Source organism: Budorcas taxicolor, chromosome 19 (genome assembly GCF_023091745.1).
Source record: "Budorcas taxicolor isolate Tak-1 chromosome 19, Takin1.1, whole genome shotgun sequence".
Lineage (NCBI taxonomy): Eukaryota > Metazoa > Chordata > Mammalia > Artiodactyla > Bovidae > Budorcas > Budorcas taxicolor.
The window spans coordinates 29,397,658-29,423,749 of NC_068928.1; the positions used below are offsets into that span (position 1 = coordinate 29,397,658).

At 53.3% G+C, this 26,092-nt stretch overlaps 1 protein-coding gene across 1 annotated transcript; it reads right to left on the bottom strand.

The window, feature by feature from the left end:
• Positions 1-1,564: 1,564 nt before the first annotated feature.
• Positions 1,565-21,745, bottom strand: LOC128065208 (myosin-3). The gene is made up of 40 exons (XM_052658348.1): positions 21,717-21,745; positions 20,892-21,103; positions 19,139-19,282; positions 18,477-18,633; positions 17,372-17,399; positions 16,927-17,035; positions 16,261-16,353; positions 15,528-15,591; positions 15,350-15,448; positions 14,492-14,595; positions 14,260-14,398; positions 13,756-13,874; positions 13,516-13,665; positions 12,827-12,997; positions 12,421-12,727; positions 12,243-12,313; positions 11,604-11,691; positions 11,406-11,523; positions 10,692-10,815; positions 10,467-10,603; positions 10,127-10,382; positions 9,568-9,810; positions 9,305-9,481; positions 9,052-9,197; positions 8,878-8,968; positions 8,150-8,539; positions 7,936-8,062; positions 7,403-7,521; positions 7,038-7,234; positions 6,516-6,699; positions 5,769-5,934; positions 5,361-5,485; positions 4,564-4,872; positions 4,244-4,447; positions 4,045-4,170; positions 3,029-3,199; positions 2,824-2,928; positions 2,570-2,665; positions 2,335-2,472; positions 1,565-1,615 (listed from the first exon to the last, which is right to left on the bottom strand). The coding sequence occupies exons 2-40, from the start codon at positions 21,093-21,095 to the stop codon at positions 1,589-1,591; spliced, it is 5,823 nt and encodes a 1,940-aa protein (XP_052514308.1). The 5' UTR covers positions 21,096-21,103; positions 21,717-21,745; the 3' UTR covers positions 1,565-1,588.
• Between the last annotated feature and the right edge of the window lie 4,347 nt (positions 21,746-26,092).

Sequence of the window (26,092 nt, forward strand, 5' to 3'; positions counted from 1 at the left end):
AATATCTAGTCATTATTCACATTTTACCTGATGGGATATACATGTGTATCCTAACAAGGTCCAAGCCGAGCAGTTGGTGGATAGGGCTGAGTCTCGTTTAATCTAGAATTCCTCCTTCCATTTCTTTCACGGATTTTTTCCCTTGTGATTCATTTATTGAAAAAACTAGATGTTGTGTTCAGTTGCGTTCCCATGTTCTATCTTGGGTCTGTTTCTGCTTTCCTGTAAGTTGGTGGATATAATTAGGGTCTGGATCAGACCCCAGTGTGATTGCTGGATGGGGATTTTTCCTGGGCAGTGATGTATATACTTCTTTCTGCAGGCATGTCATGTCTTGTTGTCTTATTTTTGTAATACTAGTAGCCATAATTCATCAGGGGTTCATAATTTGTATAAAAATGGTGACGTGCCAGACCTTTCATTCCTTCTTCATCTACCAGTTTGAACACCTCTGTAACAAGATTTGTCTGCTTCTTCCATCCCCCACTTTCCCCGGAAGGTGGCCTATAGCCATCAGTGTGCAGCAGAGAGGCTCTGGGCAAACGCAACCCTTGGCCCAGCCTTGGTCTCACTGCTGGGATTCCTTTCATCAGTAGACCCCCCAGGAGGACACAGCACGTTCTAGTCACAGCGTTGCCAGAAAGGGGGAAAGCACGACAGAGAGATGTGGTCTTTAAGGTAAAATGATCTGAAATCACTGACAGGCCACAGTGGCCCTCTTTCTGTGGATGACAAATCCCGGAAGGCGCTGAGCTCTCCTGATGCTTTAACTCCTCCTGAGTAAGTCTGGGTCATCTAATCCCCCAGAATCAGATAAAGGAGGGCACTTGACAGTATTTTTGATAATGACGAACACAGAATTCCAAGTTTGACCATTCTGTTTCTGTAGCAGGGCGCCCAGGTAGTATTCTGACTTCCTACTGTATTTTCTCATAAAGACAGGCTTACCCTGGGTAGGGCTGGGATTTTCTGCTGTGCGGCTTTGAAATCACGTAGACTGAGCCGAGAACTCAGCGGCAGATGTCGCCCGAGCTCTGGGGGGACTGGCGCTATTTCACTCAGTTATGTATTCCCAGTAGTTAGCGCAGCACTCACGTGGAGTGCTGCCTAACAAACTTTTCCTGTACTCCAGGGCAGTTCCCTGAGAGGGTGTAGGGGGACTCTAGCCCCTGCCTTATAACCCAGTTCAATTTGAGACAGGGCTTTCCTGAACCAAGCCTTCATGCGTCCCTCATGTTGTACTGGGGGATGACTCTTTGGACAAACTCCCCCTTCTCCTGCCAGAGCAGTGGTTAACCTAATATCTCAAATGTAAACCAAAAGCAATCTCTCCCTGTCCCCACATACACACCCCAGAAAATATGCGGAATAGCTTTATCAAGCCATCTGCTGAGATTTCCACATTGGGCATAAATATCACCAGTGAACCATTTCCACACTGGGAAGAGAAAACAAATACAACGAAACAGCCCCAAACTGAAAACAAAGTTTATTGCATGTGAAAAGCAGTCACATGAAAAGTAGCAGAATCAGGAACCATGAAAATACACATTTTGCATATTTTCTATCCTGTTGCAGAGAAGGGGGCTCACTCTTCACTCTCGTGGACCACCATCTGGGGAGAAAATGGACATTTCTGGTTATGTAAGCAGAGCCTCTCTTACGGCTGCTTCCCCTCCCCGCAAGCATGCGGTTGCTTGCTTGTCTGTCTCAGAGGACGCGGGGTACTCCTTGGATCGCAGGCAAATGGATACACGACTGTCTAGGTGGTGGCCGTCACCCCAGGCCTGAGAGCCTGGTCCTCAGAACAGCCCAGGGGTGGTCTTCCCTAGTGTCTCAGACGGTAAAGAATCCACCTGCAATGCAGGAGACCTGGGTTCGATCCCTGAGTTGAGAAGAGCCCCTGGAGAAGGGAATGGCTACCCACTCCAGTGTTCTTGCCTGGAGAATCCCATGGACAGAGGAACCTTGTGGGCTACAGTCCATGGGGTCACAAAGAGTCAGACACAACTGAGCGACCTCCACTTAGGGACTTACACGCGGTGAGTGCGGCGACGGAGGCCGGCAGCAGAGGGCGCCCGAGAGCTCCGTTCCCACGGAGGGACCTCTCCCTGCTCTTCAGGACAGTGTTTTATTGGGACTCACAGACCTGGGTTTAGCCGGGCTCTTCTCAGCTGTGTGGCTCTAAGCAAATCCCAGACGGACCAGTTCTAAAGTCGATGGTGCTCCAGGGTCCCGTTCATCTCAAAAATGTCTCCATCTCGGGGGGCTTCCTCCCCGGGAGCCACACCTCCCCTCCTCGTCCTCCCCACCCAGTGCCTCAGGATCACCTACCCGGCTGGAGGTGAAGTCTCGGGTCTTCGCTCGCAGCTTATTGACTTGAGATTCAGCAATATCGGCCCGTTCTTCAGCCTCCTCCAGCTCATGCTGAGCTTTTCGGAACTTGGTGAGATGAGCGTTGGCTTGTTCATCCTAAAAGAGAGTCAAGTGGGTATGAGCAGTGAGCTCCTCTCTGGAGCTCCCGGGCATAAGCAGGGTGGGTTGTCGCCCTGGGGTCGTGCTGACTTACAGCCTCCTCCGCCTGCCTCTTGTAGGACTTGACCTTCACTTGAAGTTTGTCCACCAGATCCTGTAATCTCAGCACATTCTTCCTGTCCTCTTCACTCTTCAAGAGAGAACATGGGATGGCAGGTCACCAGGAGGGGACAGGGACGCAAAAGGTCCCAGTGCCTGGGCTAAAGAGTTTCTCCCTGTTTTCAGAGAGGACCCAGGGTGAGGTTCCGCATTACAGAGGAAATGTCCCTGGGGTTTCCTTCCACTTGCCTGGTAAGTTAACTCCTTGACCCGCCGCTCATACTTCCTCAGGCCCTTGACAGACTCAGTGTTCTTCTTCTGCTCCCCCTCAAGCTCAGACTCCAGCTCTCGGATCTGGGGGAGCACTTGGGAAATTAGTCTGGGGCTAGATGGAGCATGACCAGGGCAGGCTGGAAAGCTCCGCATATTATGCTGGGGTCCCTCCCCCAAGTACCCGCGTCTCCAGCTTCTGGATCTGCTTCTTCCCGCCCTTCAGGGCCAGCTGCTCAGCCTCGTCCAGGCGGTGCTGCAGATCCTTCACCGTCTGCTCCAGGTTCTTCTTCATCCGCTCCAGGTGGGCGCTGGTGTCCTGCTCCTTCTTCAGTTCCTCGGCCATCATGGCCGCCTGAAAAGCACATCCCACTGAGATGTAAACAAAGGTCAGGTGCTTGGAACTGTCAAAATCTGGGGACCCGGAGGACTAGAGCCATGCTGCTGACAAAGGGCACAGGTGTCATGATGCCTGAGCCCACCACACCACCATGGACTCTGGGAAGAACTGTACCAGGCATGTAAGCCGGACAGTGAAACCTCCAAGGGCTGCATGGGAAATGGTTTCTTCCCTTTCTTAAACTGGCCCCTTCGGGACCTCCCTACCCCAAGGAAATCCCTTCTTTCATTACCAACCCGTGAGTTATAGAACTCTGAGTCTATAACCCAGCGTCACAGGTGTGGAGTCGGGAGGCTAAGGGAACTGGAGGTGCGGACGGTGCAGGGCGCGAATAATCGCGGGGTAGTGCTCCCCACCAGCAGCAGGTGGCGCTGTGGGAACCGCGCGTCCAGGGACAGGCCTCTGGAGCAGGAAGGTGGGTGCTGGGGCGGGAAGCGGGCTTTCTGTGAGGGGACCTGACTGTTAGGTATGGTCCAAACAAGGCGGGGGGGTGGGGGGTGTCTCGTTTTCATATTTGGAATCAGCCATGAATAGAAGAGAAGAAGAGCATACCTCTCCCAGGGCACAAGACATGAACAGAATTCCTTCCGGTCTTTCTCATCCACACTCCTGTTATTTTTCATGCCCCCCTTATTAATGTGTGGGAGGGCACACGCTGAGTTCTGGGGGTCGGGGGAGTGCTTCTAGAGCAGAGTTCACCCAACATGTGCCCTGGGGAGGCCCCACTCCGTCTGATGGGAACCAGCTCAGGGCTGGAGAGAGAGGGCCTGGATGAAGTGCAGGGCAGGGAGGGGCCTCACGTCGGTGATGGCCTTCTTCGCTTTCTCTTCAGCGTTCCTCGCGTCCCTGCTGGCATCCTCGACCTCACTCTGGAGCTGCGTGAGGTCCGTCTCCAGCTTCTTCTTGGTGTGGATGAGGCTGGTGTTCTGCGGCGGGAGGAGCAGGGTTACCACCTGGCACGTCCAAGGCCAGGACCCGGCCCGCCTCCCCTCCACTCACCTGGGTGTGCAGGAGCTGGACGCGCTCACTGGCATCCAGGAGCTCCTGCTCTGCGATCTTCCTGCTCCTCTCCGTCTGCTCCAGGGTGGCCCGCAGCTCCTCCACCTCAGCCTGCAGCAGGTTGGCTCTGCGCTCCACGATCGCCAGCTGCTCCTTCAGGTCCTCCTGGCCCCGGAGAGCATCATCCAGGTGGAGCTGGGTATCCTGGCCAGACAGTAATGGAAGCGTCTGCGTGAAGTTGAGGCCAGAGGACCCTGAGGCCAGCCCATTGCTGTGCGTGTCTGAGGATGGAGAGGTTCCCCTCCAGGGAGCCCACACACCTTCAGCTGCCCCTGGACACTCCGGAGGTGTCTGACGGTCTCCGCGGCCTGGCGGTTGGCATGGCTCAGCTGGATCTCGATTTCGTTCAGGTCCCCCTCCATCTTCTTCTTGACCCTGATGGCCTCGTTCCGGCTCCGCACCTCAGCGTCCAGGGCACTCTGCATCGTCTCTACTGTTCTCTGGTAGTTCCTTTTCAGCTGTTCCATCTCTTCATCTTTTTCGGCCATCTTTCTATCGATTTCTGATTTCACTTGTGTCAGTTCGAGCTGGATTCGGAGGATCTTGGCCTCTTCATGTTCAAGGGCGGCCTTTGAAGAACAAAAACAAAACAGAAATGATACCAGTGATGGGACAGAGCCTGCTACATTCCTCTCTGGGGTAAGAAAACTCCAATGGAATATTTGTAACTAACTCAATAATATTCAAAACTCTTTTTTAAAAAATCCCTAACTTACCTTCAGTGCAGGAATAAAATATTTCATTGCAGTTTGTTTTTATTATACTATGAAACAACAGTAACATTTAGATCATATTTCTTAGGCACTTAAGAGACTATAGATATTTTAAATTCATCTCAGCCTTTTGTAAAATCTCATTTTTAGACCTATTTTAACGTAGTGATTTTCTCCAGTAATTTCAAGATTATTCGCAGGTATTCACAGGTATTCGTCCACGTAGTTTGCTAGGAAAAGAACCAACATGAGGACTGTGACTCTGCAGACCTCGAGTGGGGCCAGGCTGGAGCCCCACCGTCACAGCAGCTGCTGCCTTACTGCCTCCCTGGCATTCTGCTCACCTCTGCTTCCTCCAGAGCCAGCTGAATATCAGCCTTTTCCAGCTCGATCTGTTTCCTTGATTTTTCCAGTTCATGGATGGTTTTACCACTTTCAGCGATTTGCTCCGTGAGATCTGCTATCTCCTCTGTGAAGAGAGAAGTTTGATTGCTCTTAAACTTCCGCACAGGTTTCGACACAGAGGAAGCACTAGCCGGATGCTCTTAACTAGTTTGTCAAGCTCTAAGGATGCTGCTTGCTGGAGATAAGATACTGGACATAGAGAGGCTCGGAAACAAGCCCTTGGGTGTGGAATGCTTCCTGTGCCTGCGCTAACAGACACGCAGATGAGGTTGGGTCCCTGAAGTCACACTCCTACAGCCTCACACTCTGGCGATAGCGTGAAGGGGGATTTCACACAAACTGCTTACGCTCCAAATTCTTATTTTCTCGTTTCACAGTTTCAAGTTGATCTAAGGCTTCTTCATAGGCATTTTTCAGTTTGAAGAGCTCGGTGCTCAAGGAGCGGGACTCCTTCAGAGATGCCTCCAGCTCCGCCTGGCTCTCCTCACACTTGGTTTTCCACTCAGCAAGCACCTGCAATGCCGGGGAGAAAGGCACCTCTGTTCATGACCCTTCACCTCCAGCTTCTATCTCAGGAACCCCATGAGTGTAAACACTCTGAGAATCGGGGTCCCCTTGGCTGTGTCGCTTGTTCCTGACTGTTGACTAACCATGATTTCATTCCATTAATCAATTCAAGGTCAGTCACTGGTCAACAGTAACTGCCATCTCCAAAAAGCAAGTGGACCCTTTGGGAAGGAATTAGCTGGGCCTACTTTCCCTACTACGAAAATGGCCCTGCACTTCTAAATATTTCATTAAAACCTCCGTTCAGATCAACCTTACTTGTCATACTGAAGGAGAGGCTGCCAGAAACCCTCCCACTAGGACCCGAATTAGATTTCCACATCAGCCACCCAGACAACCAGCCATGTTGGGGACCAAGAATGCTTGGGGCTAGACGACACTGGAGGAGGTGGCTTGTCTCCACTGAAGTGTTTGAAGGGGACCCCCACCTGCATCCCACTCCCCTTTGGTTTTAGGGGCTCGCCCCAGGTCTCACTGCTCCTAGGGCAGTCAGGACTGGAGCACCACCTCCTGCACCCACCCCGCACCTTGTCAAAATTCCTCTGCTTTTTGTCCAGGGCAGTAGCCAGGGAGTTGGCTCTGTCCACGTCGACCATCAGGTCCTCCACCTCCGCTTGCAGCCTCTGCTTGGTCTTCTCCAGGGATGCACACTTCGCGTTCACCGCCTCCACCTGCTCCTCGGAATCTTGGAGGCGCTGAGCCAGCTTTTTCCTTAAAACAAATGAGAAGCAGATGCTGTTTAAGCTTCAGTCCTTGAACATCACTATTCATCTAGCTGGAATCACTAAAACCTATGTGATTCAAACAGCTTTCCTTTCATAAGCCCAGGAGAACCTCCTGTCTGCTAAAAATCAGTGATTAGTAGCCTGCCTGCCTGTAACCAAGATCACAGTCGTTTGTCTCCATGAAATGTGCTCACACAAGTCCTCTGCTGGCACAGAACTGCCTTAAAAGACGGTAACATTCATTCTCCAGCAGTGCTAATGTCAGTGCTCTCTGTCATTTGATCATTTAGAAGTGCTGGTTCTTCTGAAGACAGAGTTACGTACTTGGCCTCCTCCAGCTCCTCCGTGCGCTGGATGGCGTCCGTCTCGTACTTGGTCCTCCACTGGGCCACCTCGCTGTTGGCCTTGGACAGTGCCCTCTGCAGCTCAGCCTTGGCTTCCTGCTCCTCCTCGTACTGTTCCCGCAGCAGGTCACAGTCGTGGCGGGCTGACTGCAGGGCATGGGCCAGCGCGCTCTTGGCCTGCGGAAGTCAGGAGAGAGGAGAGGCCCAGTGCGTGAATGTTTCAGGCTGTGTGCGTGATGCAGTCCAGATGTGTTCCCGCTGTCATCACCTATGAATAAAGTTGCCTTTTGTTTCTGTAGGTGGTGCGCAGAGGTTAGATCGGGGAGCATTCCCTCAGCTATGTACCTTGCTCTCTTCCTCTAACTGCCTCTTGAGCTCTTCTATTTGCTGGGTAAATGCTTGCTTGCTCCTGGAAAGCTGCGATACTGTGCTCTCCTTTTCCTCCAACTGACGACTCAGCTCACCTGTGTCCAGAAGGGAAACATTTTTATTTCATCTGTCTGTTCATTCACTCACACATTCCTACTGTGTGTAAGGCACTGTGCTGAGATCTGGGGGTGAAGGCATGTGTCCAGGACAAGGAAGCTCAGTGCACACCCTGGTGAGACCCTGCACACCCTGGTGGCAAACGTCTCGAGGGTGCTCGGGGAGCAGGGGGTGTTCCGGGCCCCTCCTCACTCCTCTCTCCTTACTGGACTCTCAGTGCTCACCTCCTCCAGGGCACTCTGAATGGCCTTTCGTAGGTTATTCTGATTGCCTCTCTCCCAAAAGTCTGCTTCCCTAGAAGTCCTCCCCAAACAAATCCTGCCTTTGGTTTTGACCTGCTGTCCCAGGTGGGTGTCCAGAAGGTGCCGCCCCTCCCGTTCCCCAGCGCTCACCAGCCTCTGTCTGCAGCCGGGACTTCTGGGTGCTCAGTTCACTCAGGCTCCTCTGAATCTCCTCGTTCTTGCCCCGGGCCTCGCTTAACTGGTCCTCCAGGGTGCGGCAAATTTTCTCCAGATTTGCCTGCAGGGTACAGAAGGGGAGAGAACTGAGTCAGTGCTTAGGTGTGGAGGGGCAATGGTGGGAGCCCCCTGCCTCCCACCCCCGAACCTTAGACTTGGACACGCTCTCCACGTTGCTGCCCAGGTCGTCGAGCTCCAGCTTGAACTCGCTCTTCTCCTTCTCCAGCTTCTGCTTGACCCTCTGCAGGTTGTCGATCTGCTCCCCCAGCTCGGCCACGCTGTCCGCGTGCTTCTTGCGAAGAGCAGCCACCATGGCCTCGTGCTGCAGGGTGGCCTCCTCCAGGTCCCGGCGCAGCTTCAGGAACTCGGCCTCCCGCTTCTTGTTCAGCTCTATCTGGGTGGACGTGACGCCCCCCGCCTCCTCCAGTCGCTCGCTCAGCTCCTCCAGCTCCCGGGCGTAGTCGCTGCGCTGCTTCTCCGTCTTGGCGCGGGTCGCCCTCTCGGCCTCGATCTCTTCTTCCAGCTCCTCGATCCGGGCCTGTGCGGGCAGGCCATCTGACTCCCAGTGTCAAGAACAGGCTAGTTTCCCCTCCCATTAGACCAGCCAAGTCTTGGGCTGCTCCCAAGACTGAGTTTCCCCTGACATGAGCCTTTCCTGCAGCGGCTGATAATGAGTATCCTCCACTATGACTATGGGTTGATATGAAATACTTCAATTATGTGTTTTGTTTAAATTGTGGAAAAACTGTTCATTGCTACTGTCAGCCTGGACAGACGAGGCCCACGGTCCTGCCCCTTGCTCTGATAATGCACAGCAGACACGCCAGCTCACCATGTGTGACCGAGCGTGAAAGCAGAGTCCCAAGCGCCCCCTACCTGTAGCTCTTTGATTTTCTTCTGAAACTGCAGGCCCAGAGTCTGCTCATCTTCCACTTTGCTTTGCAGTTGACAGTACTCAAAATCTTTCCTGTGAAGGGAAATGCAGGGCATGTGAGGACCAGACACCCGGCCGGGCACGGGAAACCTGAGCACAGCGGTGTCAGGGCGCACTTCTTGAGCCGCTCATCCAGCTGCTGCTTGTCGTTCTCCAGATCCAGGATGGACTCCTGGGCGAGCTTCAGGTCTCCCTCCAGCTTCCTTTTGTTCCTTTCCAGGTCTACACGGAGCTTCTTTTCTTGTTCCAGGGAGCTTTCCAGCTGCAAAAGGCACCATCTCCTTTTAAGAACAAATGCTTTGCACCATGGGTGCCCCAGGGGCTCTTCCTGCCCCAACCCAGGCCTCCCAATTGGCATCCTTCACTCACATCATCCACCTGCTGTTCCAGTTTGCTCTTGATTTTGCTCAAAGAACTGACTTTGTCCTCTTCTGCCTGCAGGTCATCCAGGGTCTGCTGATGGGCCTCCTGGAGGGCCTTCTTCTCTCTGGTTAACTTTGCAATGGTTTCATCCAACCCGGCAAGTTCTTCAGTGAGGTTTTTAACCTAGGAAGATGCCACAAGCAATTATAAGAAAATATCAAGTTGGGTTTGTACTGACCATAGCAGTGGAAAGACCCACAAGGGTGTACCTTATTCTCCGTGGCGTGTTTCTCCTTCTCAACCTTGGCCAGGGTCAGCTCAAGGTCATCGATGTCTTTCTTCAGTTCCGAACATTCATCCTCCAGTTTCCTCTTCTTGGCCGTCAGCTCAGCATTCATCTCTTCCTCATCCTCAGCTCTCTCTGTCACTTCCTTGATCTTAGCCTCCAGCTGGAACTTGGCTTTAATCAGCTGATCACATCTTTCCTCTGCATCCAACAGGTTTTCACTTTCCTTTAAAAAAAAATGAGAATCATGATTTCCTTTAATGGTTTAAAGGTAAAGTTTGTGACATTCCAGTATTTTGTTGAATGAGTGAATTTGAACAAACTCCAGAAGATAGTAAAGGACAGAGGAGCCTGGCATGTTGCAATCCATGGAGACCCAGAGAGTTAGACACAACTCAGCAAGTGAACAATAACAAAGTATTTTGTTATAAATGGAATCCTTTATGAAACATACCCAGTGACAAGCAAAAATCCCACCCCAGGTCCAGTTTTCTCAGATAATCAAATCTAGGAGAAAAAAATCTGAATTCCTAGGCACGCACAGCTTGCACTTGCAGCTGCAGGTCATTCTTCTCTTGCACTAGAGTCACCAGCTTTTCTTCCAGTTCCTTCCTCTTGGCCTCTGACTTGGCCAGTTCATCCTTGGTTTTCTGGAACTCTTCCTTCATGGTGGCCATCTCCTTCTCTGTCTCTGCACTCTTGAGAAGGGGCTTGATTTTGAAAAAGAGTTTCATCCAGGGCCAGTGCTTGACGTTCATGAAGGCTCGAATGTTGTATTGGATGCAGAAGATGGACTCCCTGAAAACAAAACATCAGCTGTTTCTAAGAGAGACTCCCCACTTCTCCCAAAGAGCTCAGATCTGAGCACAGACCCCGCTCGACCTTCTCTGCACCATCTTCTGGAATTCCACACGCATGAGGAACCCTCTGCACACGGCCTGCGTCCGGGTGATCAGCTTGGCCAGGCGGTCATCCCTCATTTCCTCCAGGGTTCCCAGCAAGCCAGCCTTGAAGAACACCTTGAGGGGAGAGAGATGCCCTGGGTCAGTTTTCTGGAAGAGTCTGTCAGGGACCATAGGCCAGCATCTGTTGGAACTGACATAGTACCTTGGTGTGTCCAAACTTGTACTGAGTGTGGTCGATATCGATGGATGCCAGCAGCTTTTCACACGCCTTCTTACTGTCGATGAACTGCCCTTCGGGGATGGCACTGGCATTAAGCACTCGGTATCTGCCATGTGGACACAGAAACATCATAGGCTATTAGCAAAGACGTGAACTTTGGAAACCAGTTCAGGCCTCTCTTCCAAGAGGCAAGAAGGCCAAGGTCCTGAGAGGAAAGGAAACTCGCCCTTGGTCACAGGGCAAACAGTGGCCTGAAATCTAGGCCTCCTAACTCTTCTTTGCCACGTCCTTTTCTGCCACGTGGTGTATCGGAAAAGGCCCTAAGAAAGTGTGGGAGAAAGAAGCATGTATACCTTGACCAGGTGGTGGTTAAATCATTTTACATGGAGTCCACAGCTGTTCAGTGTTTTTCCCTCTCAAATTCTAGCATTTACACAGCTCCTCAAGAAACAAATGGAACATTTCTATTACATATGCATGTTCAGTAGCTAAGTCATGTCCAACTCTTTGTAACACCACAGATTGCAGCCTGCCAGGCTCCTCTGTGCATGGAATTCTCCAGGCAAGAATACTGGAGTGGGTTGCCATGCCCTTCTCCAGGGGATCTTCCTGACCCAGGGATGAAACCCGGGTCTCCAGCATGGGCAGGCAGGTTCTTGACCGCTGATCTGCTGGGGAAGCCCTCTTACTACGCACCTCTGTTTGAAGTCCCCGTAGAGGATCCTGTTGGGGAAGCCCTTTCTGCAGATGCGGATGCCCTCCAGCACCCCATTACAGCGCAGCTGGTGCAGGACCAGGCTGTGCTCCATGGCACCTGAGGAGAGAAGCAGCGCCAGCTTCGCACAGACTCCTGAAACCTGACCTCACCGCCTCCAGAGCCGGCGGGCGTCTTACCTGGGGTTTTGGTCTCGTTGGGAATTATACAGCGCACAAAGTGAGGGTGTGTTGTTCTTAAATTTGACATCAACTTGTTCAGGTTTTCCTAAAAGAGAAAGATTCAATTTGACAGTGAGCAGACTGTAGGCTTTCACAGACACAGAGATACAGTGTAACAAAAAAAGGTATTTTAAACTTCTTGTGAATTCTAATAAAGGTCTTATTTAACTCTTTTCAAAAGGCCTTTCAATAGTCCATTTGGCAAGAAGTGTAGGCAAGTCACTGATATGACAGTCTTGCTTCACAGTGAGCCAGAGACCAGCCAAGTACAGGACACCTGCTGAGTTAACTCGGGGGCACTATCTGGCTCCACTGGGCACATGAGACGCTACTGCCTGTGTCCTTCAGGCAAGTCAGAAAGTTCATGCTGAGGACTCGCCTCCCAGGCAACCCGGCCAGTTGCGTGTAAGGTGGGGGTTAAATTCTGGTCCTGCAATTGTTAGCACTCATCTATGTATACCACCACTCTCCTAAGTGACAGTAAGCAGATTAAGACCACATCACTATTCTTGAATAAACCAAGTTCAGCATCTCTCCGTTGCTCATTTTGAGATGACTTAAGCCCATTACAAGCAAATAAACTTCTATCTTTCTTACCCTGAAAAGGGCAGAGACGGTTTGGAAGGAAGAACCCTTTTTCTTGGCAACTTTCTTCTTTCCGCTGTCAGCTGAAAGAAAAGATGGTGTGTGGTGTTAGCAGGCCTCCAGAACTGTTTCCTTTGTGGGTTGAGCTGGGGGAGAAGGGTGGATTCGAGGCAGCCTGGGAGTCTGTTACCGTCCGCAGTGGTGAAGGTGGCATAGAGGTGTGCCAGGAGCCTGTTGGAGGACTTCTGGTACAGCCCAACCACCGTCTCGTTCAGGGGGTCCTTGTTCTTCTCCAGCCAGCCCGAGACACTGTAGTCCACGGTGCCCGCGTAGTGCACCAGGGAGAAGTGGGCCTCGGCTCTGCCCTTGAGCACCTTGGGCTTCTGGAAGTTGGCAGACTTGCCCAGGTGCTGGTCATACAGCTTGTTCTTGAAGGAGGTGTCTGTGGCCTTGGGGAACATGCACTCCTCTTCCAGGATGGAGAAGATGCCCATAGGCTGGACCAAGGCAGAGCGCACACGGGGTGAGTGGGTGTGAGCTGCAATGACAAGCATCAGGCCTGTGAGGGGCGGTTACCAAGCACACATGGCAGGTACCTTCTCAATGAGCTCGATGCAGGCGGCCAGGTCCATCCCGAAGTCGATGAACGTCCACTCGATGCCTTCCTTCTTGTACTCCTCCTGCTCCAGCACGAACATGTGGTGGTTGAAAAACTGTTGCAGTTTCTCGTTGGTGAAGTTGATGCACAGCTGCTCCAGGCTGTTATACTAACATCAAAAACATAATGTCCACACGGAAGGTTAGACTGCTTTCAAAGTTAAAAGACCCACCAACCTTCTTCTTTCTCCTTGTCTTGGCCTCCCAGCAGCTCAGCTATGCTTTCAGGTGTGGTCACATTCTTGGGCTCAGCTCACATCACATCTTAGGGTTTTCTCTGGAACTCAAGCTAGAAGATACCTCTCCGTCTCCTAAGTCCACGGCCTGGGCCTCTCCTGGACCCTGACCACAGTTTGTTTTATCTATAGTTGGTCTTCTGCGTACTTACATACTTCTTGTCATCATTTACAAACTACAAGCTCATCTTTTATTCACCTGCAAGTCTTATACCTGGGAGACATTGACAACATGCTCTAACGGGTGTACACACTTCTACCTGACCCACGCTCCATCTAGTGCCCTTCCAGATGTGATATGGGGTGACAAGTGGCTGCCTGGACATCTTGCCTGCGATCCTGAGAACCAGCCAGCCCCCAGATAGAGCCACCTGAATATCAGGAATGCAAACCTCGAAGATCTCAAAGCCTGCGATGTCCAGGACGCCAATGAAGTGCTGTCTCGGCAGCTTGGTGTCCAGCTGCTGGTTGATGCGAGTGACCATCCACAGGAACAACTTCTCGTAGACGGATTTGGAGAGGGCGTTCACGGCGTGGTGCACCTGTGTGTGGGGGTCAGCACCTGTGTTGCGTCTGTGGGCAGGAGGCATCGGGTGCCTGCATCCCTTCCCAGCCTCCTGGCAGTCACTTACCTGATCCACGGTCTGGCCCTTGGTAACATACTCATTCCCAACTTTCACTCTGGGGAAGCATAAAGCTTTCAGGAGGTCCGATGAATTCAGGCCCATCAGATAGGCTGTCTTGTCAGCCACTGGCAGGAAAGAAGGCCAGTTACAAGGGAAACCCCAGGTAACTGGCAAAGCCAAAGAACCCCTCTGAAAATCCTCCAGATGTTTCAAGGCTCAGCTCAGCTCATCTCCATGTGTTTACATTATGTGTCTCTAAACTGTTCACCTGTGGGCACTAAGTCACTCAGAGAATATAATGGGCTTTGTGAAAAGGCAGCACTGGGTTCCACAAAACCCTGGTCACTCCTCACCATGTCTGAAGCAGGACCACTCGAGTGACTCAGCAGACAGGGCAGTAACCTGTCGGCATCTGAGCCCCGCAGAGGTTCATCTCTCCAGGGGGGGAGGATTGATCACTTTCAAGGGAGGCCCTGGCTCTAGTGCACGCCCCAGCGGGTGATGGGGTACCTTCTGTGCCGTCCGGCTCTGCCTGCTCCTCCCGCTGCTTCTGCTTGAACTTCATGTTCCCGTAGTGCATCACGGCGCCTGTCAGCTTGTAGAGCCCAGACTTCTCCTCGGGGGTGAAGCCCAGGATGTCAATGGCGCTCTGGCATTGTAGGAGAGCGTGTCAGCTGGCTGACGTCAGTGATGGAGCAGGAGCCCCCCGCCACACACACATCCTTCTCCCTGATCTACTTACATCCGTGGCCAGCAGCTCCTCAGCGTCGTCAATGCTGGCCACCAGGATCTCGCCCTGGCTGATGAAGGGGTAGTCATAAGGGTTGGTTGTGATGAGCAGCAGCTCTGCAATGATGACCAGTTAGAGGGGGTCACATGGATGCAAAGGAAATACCCCCGCCTGGGGCTAAACAGCCTCTCATACTCACACTGTAGCTGAATATAAAGTCCGGGGAAGACTCTGCACCCACCCCGGCCACACAGGGTACAAACCCCAGAGAGAACATTTAAACCCTTTTGCTTTGTGTGCAGACAGCACAGATCCATGTCGGTTGGGAAAGATTAATCAGGAAAACAGGCTGAGCATGGGCCAAGACACAGAGAGCCACTGGAGGGAAGCCCAGATGGTTTGGTAGAATCGTCGTCTTTTCCAAAACCTGTTGAAAGCTGCAGCCTGTTTCCAGGATTGGGCCCAGAATGCAGAGCAGACATAGCCAGAGAGCAGAGAAGGGCACGGAGCCCCTGTTAGGTGCCAAATGAAAAGCGCGGTGGACATCCACCAGCTGGCAGTTCCTCTGACTTGACGTGGGCCTCCCAGCATTTGGTGGAAGATTGGCTTTGTGGCTGACCACAAGAGGGCATCAGAGGACCACTAAACGCTAAGTCATTCAGCCAGTTTCCCTGAACCAAAGCTGAAGGCAATCGTGCCTCATTCTTTTTCTGTCCATTGGATTGCATTTCTCAGATTGGCACATCACTGTCAAAACAGCCACACCCCATTTCTAAAACAAATTTCCTCTGCGAGTAGGCACAACTCTCTTCAGTCCACTCACCCAAGAGCTGACAGGCCCCAGACCAGCCCCTCTGGGGGCATCCTCACCTATGAGCTCAGGCTTCTTATTGGAAAGAATCTGGTAGAAGATGTGGTAGCTTCTCTCAGCCTTCAGCTGGAAGGTCACCCTTGACTTTTCCAGCAGATCTAGGAACGCAAACACAGGAGTGTCTTCCAAACTGTTGCCCCAATGTCCCAAAACATCTGATCCTAGAAATCTACTTACACGTTTCAATATCTGCAGAGGCCAGCTTCCCCGTGGTACCAAAATGGATGCGGATGAACTTGCCCTGTCGGGGAAGGGGGACCAGGTAACCTGACTCCAGGTGTTCCTGCCCACCTGGGGAGTGGAACGGAGCCTTTCCCCCAGGAACTTGCAGTTAAGCGTCCTTGTCACCTCTCTCCCTGCTTTGCTGTGCCTTCCCCCACTCCCTTGTTCCACACTGCTTCCACATGCCACCCCAGTCAGCAGAGTCATATTCTGTTCAAGATGCAAATCAAACCATATCACTTCCCTCTAACAGGATCCTGACTTCTGGAATGAAACCAGACCCTTCTCCTGGCCTGCATGCTCCCCAGGCTCCAGGTCCCTTCCCACTGCCCCTCCTCACTTCCCCACCTCATCTCGTAGAACCTGCCTCACTCCAGCCACTCAGACCCCCTGGAGATCCCTCGGCTCCACCAGCCCCTCCCTGCCTCTGCGACTGTGTCCGGCCTCACCCTGTGGATCTCAGGTTCACAGGCCAGCAACCCCCCAGGAGGGCTCCTCTGCCGGCCCTGTCTAAAGGAGACCCGGCCCCCTCTACTGCCCCATCTGCTAGGGAACTGTCAGAGTGTCTTGTGGACTTGTTTCCTCCTCCTTTCATTATCCACCCCAGGACTGCAGGTTCCTGGAAGCAGGGATCGTGCCTCCTTGCTGGCCTTGGCGGACACCCCAGCTCGACCCAGCACAGACTCACAAAGCGGGACGAGTTGTCGTTCCTCACGGTCTTGGCGTTCCCGAAGGCCTCCAGCAGTGGGTTGGCACTGATGATCTGGTCTTCCAGTGTCCCCTGGAGCAGGGAGTCAGGGCAGGAAGAGCCGTGTGTGAGGGTGAGCTCCGATGCCCCTCCTCCCCAGCTGGTCCCTCCCCTGCCCCCTGCTTTCCGACCTAGGGCCCAACCACGTCATCAGCACCTCACTCAGCCCTGTCGCCATGTCGTATTTGGCTCTGGTTGGGTATCTTGACATGAACCTCATTTAACCCTTCAGTGCCTCCATTCTCCAGGTGGTGAGGTCACCTGTGTTCACGCCATACTGCTGGGATATATTCGTTTTGAAAGGCAAATGGACGCTACAGTTCTCCCCAGGTGGTGTGTGTGACTCTGGTGCATGTCAGACTGACTTTTCTCAGCGGAGCCTTAGAGCTTGTCTTCTTGGCAGTCACAGAATCTGGTCCTGTGAGATCACCAACGCGCTGGATCGTCTAGGAGAGCCGGCTGTCCCGTGCGATTTTCAACCCTGCCAGCACTCCTTCCCTGAGGAGACGGGCACCTCCCACCCCACACATACCCTCTGCCTCCTCACTCTGAAGTTAAGACAAGGGTTGGCAGCAGCAGCAGAGCCAGCCTGCCTCCTCTCCTTACCCTCATCTTGGAGTCCTTCTTCTTGGCGAGGTCTCCAGTCGCTGCAATTGTTGCAAAGTACTGGATGACCCTTTTGGTGTTCACGGTCTTTCCTGCCCCGGATTCTCCACTATTCGGAGCGATCGAAAGAGAGAGAAGGAGAAAAAGAGTCCTGTGAGTGTGAACAGCCTCCTGAGCCACATCAGATGTGAGACTCCCCACAAAGAGGAGACCATTCGGAGAGACAAGGGCCCTGGGAGAACGGCACCACTGAACACCCTGGACAGGGAACCCTGGCTTCCTGAGGCCTCACACGCCTTCTGGCCTGTCCCCCCTCCATCTCTGCTTCACAGACATTGTTCTCTGTACTTTCTCACTAACAGAACAAAGCAAGTGGCATCTTCCCCTTCTGCACTGGGGACAAAGAGCCACAGCTGTGAAAACGCTCTACACCTTGGATACTTACGTGATCAGAATAGACTGGTTTTCACGATCTGCCAAAGGGAAAAATAAAATAGGGTTGATGGTATTATAAAAGGAACTTTCTCAGCCTAAATGTCCATCTACAGAGGAGTGGATTAAGAAGATGGGGTATATACACACAGTGGAATATTACTCGGCCATAAAAAGGAGTGACATAATGCCATTTGCGGCAACATGAATGAACCTAAAAAGTACCAACTAACTGAAGTAAGTCAGAAAGACAAATACCATATGTCACTCACGTGTGGCTATATGATACAACTGAACTTAGTTGGAAACTAGAAACAGACTCACATAGGAAACAAACCTATGGTCACCGAAGGGGAAAGAGGGGTGGGCGAGGAATAAATTAGGATTTGGGGATTACCAGATACAAACTTGGAGAAGGAAATGGCAACCCACTCCAGTACTCTTGCCTGGGGAATCCCATGGACAGAGGAGCCTGGTAGGCTACAGTCCACGGGGTCCCAAAGAGTCGGACTGGATACAGACGACTATATATAAAATAAATAAGGTCCTACTGTATAACACAGGGAACTGTATTCAATATCCTATCATAAACCATAATGGAAAAAAATCTGAATATATATATATATCTGAATCACTCTGCTGTAAACAAGTTAACACAACATTGTAAATCAATTATATTTCGATCAAAAATTTTTAATAAAAATAAAAAGAGCTTCCCAGTTCTCCACGTCTCCAGCAGTCAGAGTTCACCGTACAATGACTCTGTTTTGTCCTACATGGGAGCTCAAAGAGACTTCTCCTTGAGAATACAGATCAAAGAGGTTAAGCCCCTGCTTACAGCCAGCCACTGGCTGCCCATCATATTAGGTTGAACCATATGAAACTATCAGCCTTTGTTTTGGGCCCACAAAAATGCCAGTTTCACATGAAGTAACCCATGCTTGCCTTAAATCCAAGCTTCTCACCCAGGCCTGCAAGGCCCTAAACTTTCTGGCCTCTTTTTTTCTTAAGCACCTCCCAGTTGTGTGGAGGCTGCACACTAGAGGGGCAGCCGATTCCAGACCTGCAGCCTCCCTGAGCCCTGCCCGCCTCTCCAGGCTTCCTCCTTGGAGACCTACCTGTGAGCATGAACTGATAGGCGTTGTCAGAGATGGAGAAGATGTGGGGCGGGGCCTCCTGGCGCTTCTTGCCCCGGTAGCCCTCCACCACCTCGGGGTTGTACACTGGCAGCCACTTGTAGGGGTTGACGGTGACGCAGAAGAGGCCCGAGTAGGTCTGTGGGGGCATACAATATGCATATTTATGTACACATGGGTGTGTGCCTATAAAAACCGCCCCCCTTTGTTATTTCACTTTTCTTTATGAGAAACTTGTAAAGGAGGCAAGATACGGTTTCTCTCTATGGATGAGGCAGCTGAGGCCCGAGGGGTGCAGTGACCATCCACAGCTGCTGAGTGACAGCACCAGGACCCGGCCTCAGCCCCACCGCTCCTCTGGTCCCCTCCTGGGCCCACTCATCTCTCACTTTCTCATCCTCCATCACTCTCGTCCCTCTTTTGTTCAATGGCCTCAGCTCAGCTCGGTCACTCAGTCGTGTCCGACTCTGCGACCCCATGGACTGTAGCACGCCAGGCCTCCCTGTCCATCACCGCCTCCCAGAGTTTACTCAGACTCATGCCCACTGAGTCAGTGATGCCATCCAGCAGGCTCGTAAAGCCCATCTCCCTGGGAGCATCTGCAGCCCGCCCCGCCCCGGGAGCCCGCAGGCGCGGGCGCTGACGTAGATCATCCACGACGCGTAGCGGCCCTTGAGGTTGTACAGCACGGCCGGCTCGCTCAGGTGCGCCAGCATGGCCATGTCCTCGATCCGGTCGAATCTGGGGGGGTTCATCGCGTACACGTCCTCTGGCTTCACCACCAGCGTCTGCAAGGGAGGGGTACGGTGCACACCTGGGCTTCTCTGTGCACAGGCGTGTCTCCCATGCCCAGATCAGAAGGAGGGGGCGCTGGAGGAAAGGCCTGTCTGACAGGGAGGGAGTTGGGGCTGTGGCGGCTCATGGTGGAGGAGATGGAATGGGGTTCGGTTCTGAGACTCAGGCTTTTGTTTTTTCCGTCTCCAGTGGTCTGAAGTGAGGGAAGGATGACAGAAAGGAGAGGAGGGTCTCGAGGGGATTCAGGGAGGAGGAGGCAGGCCCAGGAGCCAGTGGGAACTCCTCAGCTGGGTCATGCTGGCTGGGCCAAAATCCGGTTCCAGCGGCTCATGGGTGTTGGCGTCTACTTAGAGGGCACGGCAGGTGGATGGCATCCCCGAGGCAGGGACAGAGAGGAGGCGGCCGGTGGTATGGACCTCCAGGCCGGCAGCCCGAGTCATCCTGAGCTCCCTGAAAGCAGCTCCCAGCCCCCACCCAGCATCTCGCCCATTCACCCCCACCTGCCTGCGCTGTGAAAGGGAACCCTCTCCCCACTCCCTTTCTGGGGCCAGAGAACTACAGGGCGGAAGGCGCCACTGGGCAGAGCGGTGGTGACAGGCATCCTCGTGCTCCCCTTGAGAGGAGCAGACCCGTCGTGGTGTGGAGCTCACCTTCCGCTCTCCTACCCTCCGCTCACCCCCTTCCTGTCTGAGACCTCGGTCGCAGATGGTGGTTTTCCCGGCCCCGCGTCTGGGCCAGGTGGTAGGAAACCTGCCTTCAAGCAGGGGTTCACTAAAACCATCCAGGCCTCAGCCCGCCAGTGAGGTGAGGGTCTGGACCTCTCGGACTGTCCTCCACCGGTCTAGCTTCTGTGCTCCCTGCAGCTTCGGAAGCCATTCCCCACTCCATCATCCGGAATGTACTGAGCGCTGCCCTCGAGCTTCAGGGCTTGGAAGACGGTTTCAATGGGTGGTTTCCACGCTGTTTTCTTTCACCTCCAACCCAGTGATACTATCTCCTTTACTCCCCTCATTTGGATCCCCACCCCCATTTTATCTGAACCTTTCTTAGAACATTTCTGGATTCTTCTGGTCTAAGTTCCAGACAGTTGGGATGTCCAGAATTCCTCCCAGCACCCCCATGCTAGCCTGGGAGAAAGGAAAGGGCCAGACTACTCATTGCCTTCGTGATATGGGGACGCTGCTACTTCAGTCAAGCTTGTGGTCCACTAGGGTCTCTGACCTGCTTTCCTTACTTCCTTACATACTATTGCCAGAAGAATCAGGAGGAAACCTGGGCTCCCAAAGGAGAGTGCTCTGAAGGAGGTCGTCCCCTTGTTGGACTCCCAACCCCACACCTTTGGGACACACACGGCTGGTTCCCGCTGACCTAGAGTGACTTGAACATCGACAAACGCGCTGGAACGTGACTTGCTTCGGCCAGCCGCAGGCAGGCGGTTCTCCCACCGTGCAACCTGAGGCCAGGGTTCACTCTGCTTTCTCTGAGGACACCTGGGAGGTATTCACATGTGGAGGGGGCCAGGTGTGGGGCAGACGCACCGACCGGGCAGCCAGGGCAGCAGACAGAGGGCCAGTGGCTCGCGGAGGGAGTGGTGGGGCTTACCCTGTTGTCTTCGGTTTCCACCGTGACCTTCCCGTCCTGGGTGCTCTTAATTCTCCCCTTGGCATACTCTTCCTTAGAGTCAACCACGAAGCAGTAGGTTTTGGCATCAAAGGGCTGGTTCTGGGCCTCGATCCTCTCCTTTTCCGACTTCCGGAGGAAGGGAGCGGCGATGCCGAACACTTCCATTTCGGTGTCGCTACTCATGGTGTTGGCTGGAGGATGAACCCACCAGGTCAGCCCCCTACCCCCGACTCCAGCCCTGCCCCCGTGGGAGCCCACCAAGGTGGGCCAGGAGCATCTGATTTTTCCCATCCACCCCCGTGGAAAAATCAAATTCACATGTATTGTGCCGACTCTGTGCAAAGGGCACGGAGTGGATGCCACCCAAGCTCCCCAATCCGGGTGAAGGAACCCGAAGGAGGGGGCAGCTTGGGACTCAGTTTCCTTTTCTGAAAAGCCCAGGTGTTGCCAAGGGGAAATTTAAAAATAAACACCATCAGAAGTTAACACCATTCTTCAAAGAGAGTGTGCTAAATGGCAAACAGCTAAGGAATTTGGGGACTGCTTCGATTCAAGGTGGCCACCTCTTCACACGAGGAAACTGGCTTTCGCTTCCTTCAGCTCTGTGCTGAGAACAGAAGTGGCATCTGACTTGAGCATCTGCCAAGACCCTCTCCCCAGCCTGCCCTGTCCCAGTCCAAGGTCCTCTCCAATCCACCCTGTCCTGGTCTAAGCTCCACAGGCTCCTGCCCCCCAGGCCCCTGGAAGTGGGAGGAACTGTACCCTGGAGACTTCTGAGCCAAGGGACCCAACCTGCTTCCTCACCTGAGAGTCACACCCGCAGGACAACAGCGGACAGCAGCAGCCGTGGAAATCAGACCTGCGGTAAACATGCAAAAAGAAAGCTCAGGGCACCTGATAGCGTAGTTCGGTTCTGAATCGGGTCTTGAATTAACCAAATAAGGGGAAAGGACTGATAACTTAAAGAGAGTCTTACCCCGGAGACAGGCTGGAAGAGCAGATGGGATGTGACCTACAAGTGATTCATAAAGGTAGTCAAAGCCCCCAGGTGCCCCCAAACCTGACTCCCACCAGCCCACTAACGCAGCCTCCTCAGTCTGCATGCAGTGCCTCTCTTTCAGAACGAGGCAGGAAGGACAGCGTCTCTGTCTAAAAGGCCTGTGGTTCCAGGCTAGGACCAGGCCCCCTCTGACTTCTGTGAACAGGGAGAAGTCTCAAACTGGCAAACTGACACAAGCCTTCGGGGCCTTGAGATCATGGACACCTGGTCACCAGGTACACAGTGCAGGCGGGGAAGGTGAGGGTAGGGGTGGGGGCCGGTGACCCCACAGCCTCTGCACAGATCAGAGAGCAAGAGGGGGCTCGTCAGGCCACACTGACGGGCCGAGGTCCGTGGAGCATCCAGAGGGATCCTGCCCGAGGGGGGCCTTGAAGACAAGGTCGAGGGGACCTCAGGGAGGAGGAAGTGGGTGCAGGAGGTGGAGACCCAGCTCCACCTCTAACTAACCTCGCCACAGCCAGGTGTGATCCTCCGAGCCACACACGGAAGAGAGCTGTGCGGGGCGCCCAGACTCCTCCGCCCACAGCAGTGCCGGGGGCTGCCGCTGTGGCTTTTATAGCCTGTCCCCCCACCACTCATTCCTGCTCTATATTTGGAAAGGGAGTGACCGATGCCACGAGCTGAGGGCCAGCTCCCTTCCTCACGTTTTTTTTGCCGTTGCCAAGGGCGAGGTATATATAGAAATGAGCAGGATCCATAACCGTTCTCCAGCTGGAGAAAGCTGGAAGTTTGAGATGCCTTTCTCTGAACCTGGGGCCACAGTGCCTTCACTCAGCGTGAGGGGTGGCCTCGTGGGGGTCCTGCCTAAACTCCATCCTGCAGGCGCCACGTGCTTGAAAATCAAGGTGCATTCTGGGGACAGAAATCGCGTCCTGTGGGGAAAAGGAGTGTAACTTGAGGACAGAAAGATGAAAATCCTCTTGGCACTTTGGGCAAGACTTTTGTTACAACGCAGGGTTGTAACAGAATTGTGTGAATGTAAAACTTGTGCCAGGAATGACAACAATTATAATCCTCCTCCTCCTTTCACTGTGTAACTTTCTGTCTCATTAGCGTCATTGTTAATTTAATCCTTTCTTAAGCGCCAGTAGGACCAGCAAGTAAATTAATGACAGGGAGCCACCCCGCCAGACAGTATCCACAGCAACAGCTGCTTGAGGACCTGTTGTTATTAAGATACATGACCAATTAGGAAAGACAGCTGCTGGCCAGGGTGGGGGTTAGGGGGTGGCGTGCCTGCAGAGAAACACGGGGACGGGAGGAGAGGGTCCAGCAAGCGTGGCTGTTTCTATATCAGGGTTGAAGGAACAAAGCCGGGAGACCAGAGGTACGGCTGAAGCTCGGCCCACTCCTGTCTGGCTTTATGTCGGCTTCTTTTCTCCCTACCTTTCCTGACAAGCCTTTGGGAGGGTGGCTGGTGGGCACCCCGTGGTCATTAACTGTCACCAGTTCCCCCTTGAGAGGAAGAGCGGCCCCCTCCCAACACACAGCACTCGCGGAAGTGGAAGAGGTGCGGGCGGGGATGGGGCAGCAGGGCTGTGGACCCCAAGACACAGGGACATACGTTAATCGCCCACTGTATGCTGGCCCCAGTGCAGAGCACCTCAAGAGGGCACAAGAGGAAGGGAGACGCAGCCTTTACCCTTAGCGGTTCCCAGGATAATGGTGAGCCGACCGTTTTTGAGATTCAGGTGATTTTAGGTCAAAGCACACTTGGTGAACTGCCTGCTCTGTGAGGGCCAGGCAGGCGCGGCTGAAGGGAAAAAATACAGGAAGCCTGCACCCCTCAGCCTGCCATGGGCTTGCAGCATGTACACTCCTACCTCCCTGCTCCAGCTGGGTGGAGACCCCCATGCCTAGAGACCCTCCTCACCCAAGAAGACAGCCCAGTGCTCCTAAAGGGTCGGTCTGTGTCTGAAAGGGGGTGGTCTCCTTGAGGTCCCGTCCTGCCTGCCCAGTGACACGTCAGAGTCCACATCTTTGTCCACTGGCTGGCCCTCTTCTCGGGAGGCCTGGTCAGGACAGGTACAGGTCAGCTGCGGAGCAGAGGCGTGAGGCAGCCCTGTGGGCTGGGGGACAGTGCGAGGGGCCCTGGCCATACCTCAGGCATTGGCGGAGCAGGGCGGCCTTGGGCAGGGGTGGTGCCGGGGGTCCCTCCCTGCCACCTGAGCAGAATCAGGCTCAGTTTGCTCTTACAACTTCTTGTCACCAGTTTACCTGTCTCTCTGTATAACCACTTCCACACCCAGCTCTGGGAAACTGCAAGGATGTTTTCCGTACAGAGTTTGAGTTCCTTGTAGAACAGTCCCAGGTCACATTAACTGAACCCAGCTCTAGCTCTGAGATGCTCCTGGCCTTCTCCAGATTCTGCAGGTCACGTGGCCTGTCTTCCTCTGCATCACGCTCCTTCCTCATGCAGGCAGAGAGTGTTCAGCTTGGAGGTCTCACAGGTGGCTGGCTGGTCAAGCTGCTTTGGCTCAGGAGGAGCTGGGAGGCAGGAGGGGCAGAAGGACCGCCTGAGGGCACGGGAGGAGGCTCAGAGTCAGGCAGAGAGCCCTGCTCTCTGGAAACCCCAAGGATGGAAATGACAACAAAACCGCAGCAGAGAGCACAGTTCTAAAACCAGGCGTCAGGGATCAAAAGGTACGGCCGTCTGGGGACTTGCCTGGCAGTCCATGGGTTGGGACTTCGTGCTTTCACTGCTGAGGGTGCAGGTACAATCCCTGGTCAGGGAACTAAGACCCTGCAAGCTGCACGGTGTGACAAAAAAAAAAAAAAAGGCACAGCCATTTGGAAACTTACCTGTTGGAGGAAAGAGCTGCACAGATAGCAGCAGCTGCAGGCTGTGGAATTTTGGAGTCAGATGGGCCAGGGTGTGAACCCCACAGCTCACCCTCTGGTTCACTGTGTGATGGCGGGAATTGTGCCTAACTTCTCTGAACCTCTGTTTTCTCATCTGTGATATGGGGGTGAGGGCTTCTCAGAGGGCTCAAGGTAAAGAATCTGCCTGCTGATGCAGGAGCCACTGGTTTGATCCCTGGGCTGGGAAGATCCCCTGGAGGAGGAAGGGCAACCCACTCTAATATTCTTGCCTGGAAAATTCCATGGACAGAGGAGCCTGATGTCCAGGGTGTCATAAAGAGTCAGACATGACTGAGCACAAAGATGGGGACAATATGGCTGCCTTGCAGACTGGTTATGTGCATTCAACAGGATAATAAAATGTCAGGCACACCCGGTGCTATGTTTAGCACATTCTAGATTTTACTTTTTTTTTCTATCTGAAGGTTTCCACGTGTTACACACGGTACTGCTGGTTATCTTGGTGTTGTTGAGTAGATCACGTTAGATATGTTTTACTGAGGTGAGCAGGGAGAAGGAACATACATGTGTGTGTGTGTTTTAAAAGATTTCCATCCAAAGAGGGATACATCTTAGAGAAGGAGCCTCGGGATGCTGTAACAGGCCGCTTTCAGGGCTAACTGGCCCTGCGGCTGGTGTGAAACCCTTCTCTGATCAGTGGGGGACGGATGGTATAGCGGTGTATTATTAGCCAACTTTATGGGAACAGGAGGAAGCCTTGTTCCTCCGGCCATCACGCAGCGAGAACCAACCTGCACAGCCTGGACGGAGCACCGCGTCTACTCCTGGGTGCCCTGGAAGAGCGTGCCGTGTGTCTCCAGAACGCAGGCAGCTCAAGAGGCGCTACCTGGAGAGCGAGCCGCTGAGTCCCCTCCCCAGATGCTGGCTTCCTCCTGAGCGGCTTTCCTCCACTCCTGTGTGACGTCTGCTCCACATGTGGACACAGGGCTCCTTGGGGTGGCGCGTGTTCAGACTAGAAAGTCAGCCTCAGGAGCAGATGCCTCTGCAGTCAAGTGCCTTCTCCACATCCCACTTGAGGTGGGTCAGGTGTCACTGGAAGCAGTGAGGTCAGTTATTCTGAGCTAAGACCCTTCCCCACCCCTGAGGTGAAGGGCAGGGATCTCAAACTGTTGTCCAGAATCCCAGGTGGAAATTAAAGCTGAGAGGGCCCATAATACTCCTTTAATTCAATTCAACAAACACCCACTTTCCCCACCTTTATACGGAGAAAATGAAGCACGGTATTGAACATCCAGGG

What these genes read in the sequence shown, in the direction of transcription:
- LOC128065208 (XM_052658348.1), bottom strand. Translation starts at nt 21,095, where the DNA reads ATGAGTAGCGACACCGAAATGGAAGTGTTCGGCATCGCCGCTCCCTTC. An exon ending in CACCTTCACCACTGCGGACG is followed by an intron (nt 12,314 to 12,420) that starts GTAACAGACTCC and finishes CTTTTCTTTCAG; the next exon opens with CTGACAGCGGAAAGAAGAAA. An exon ending in AGAAAATCAAAGAGCTACAG is followed by an intron (nt 8,540 to 8,877) that starts GTAGGGGGCGCT and finishes CTGCCCGCACAG; the next exon opens with GCCCGGATCGAGGAGCTGGA.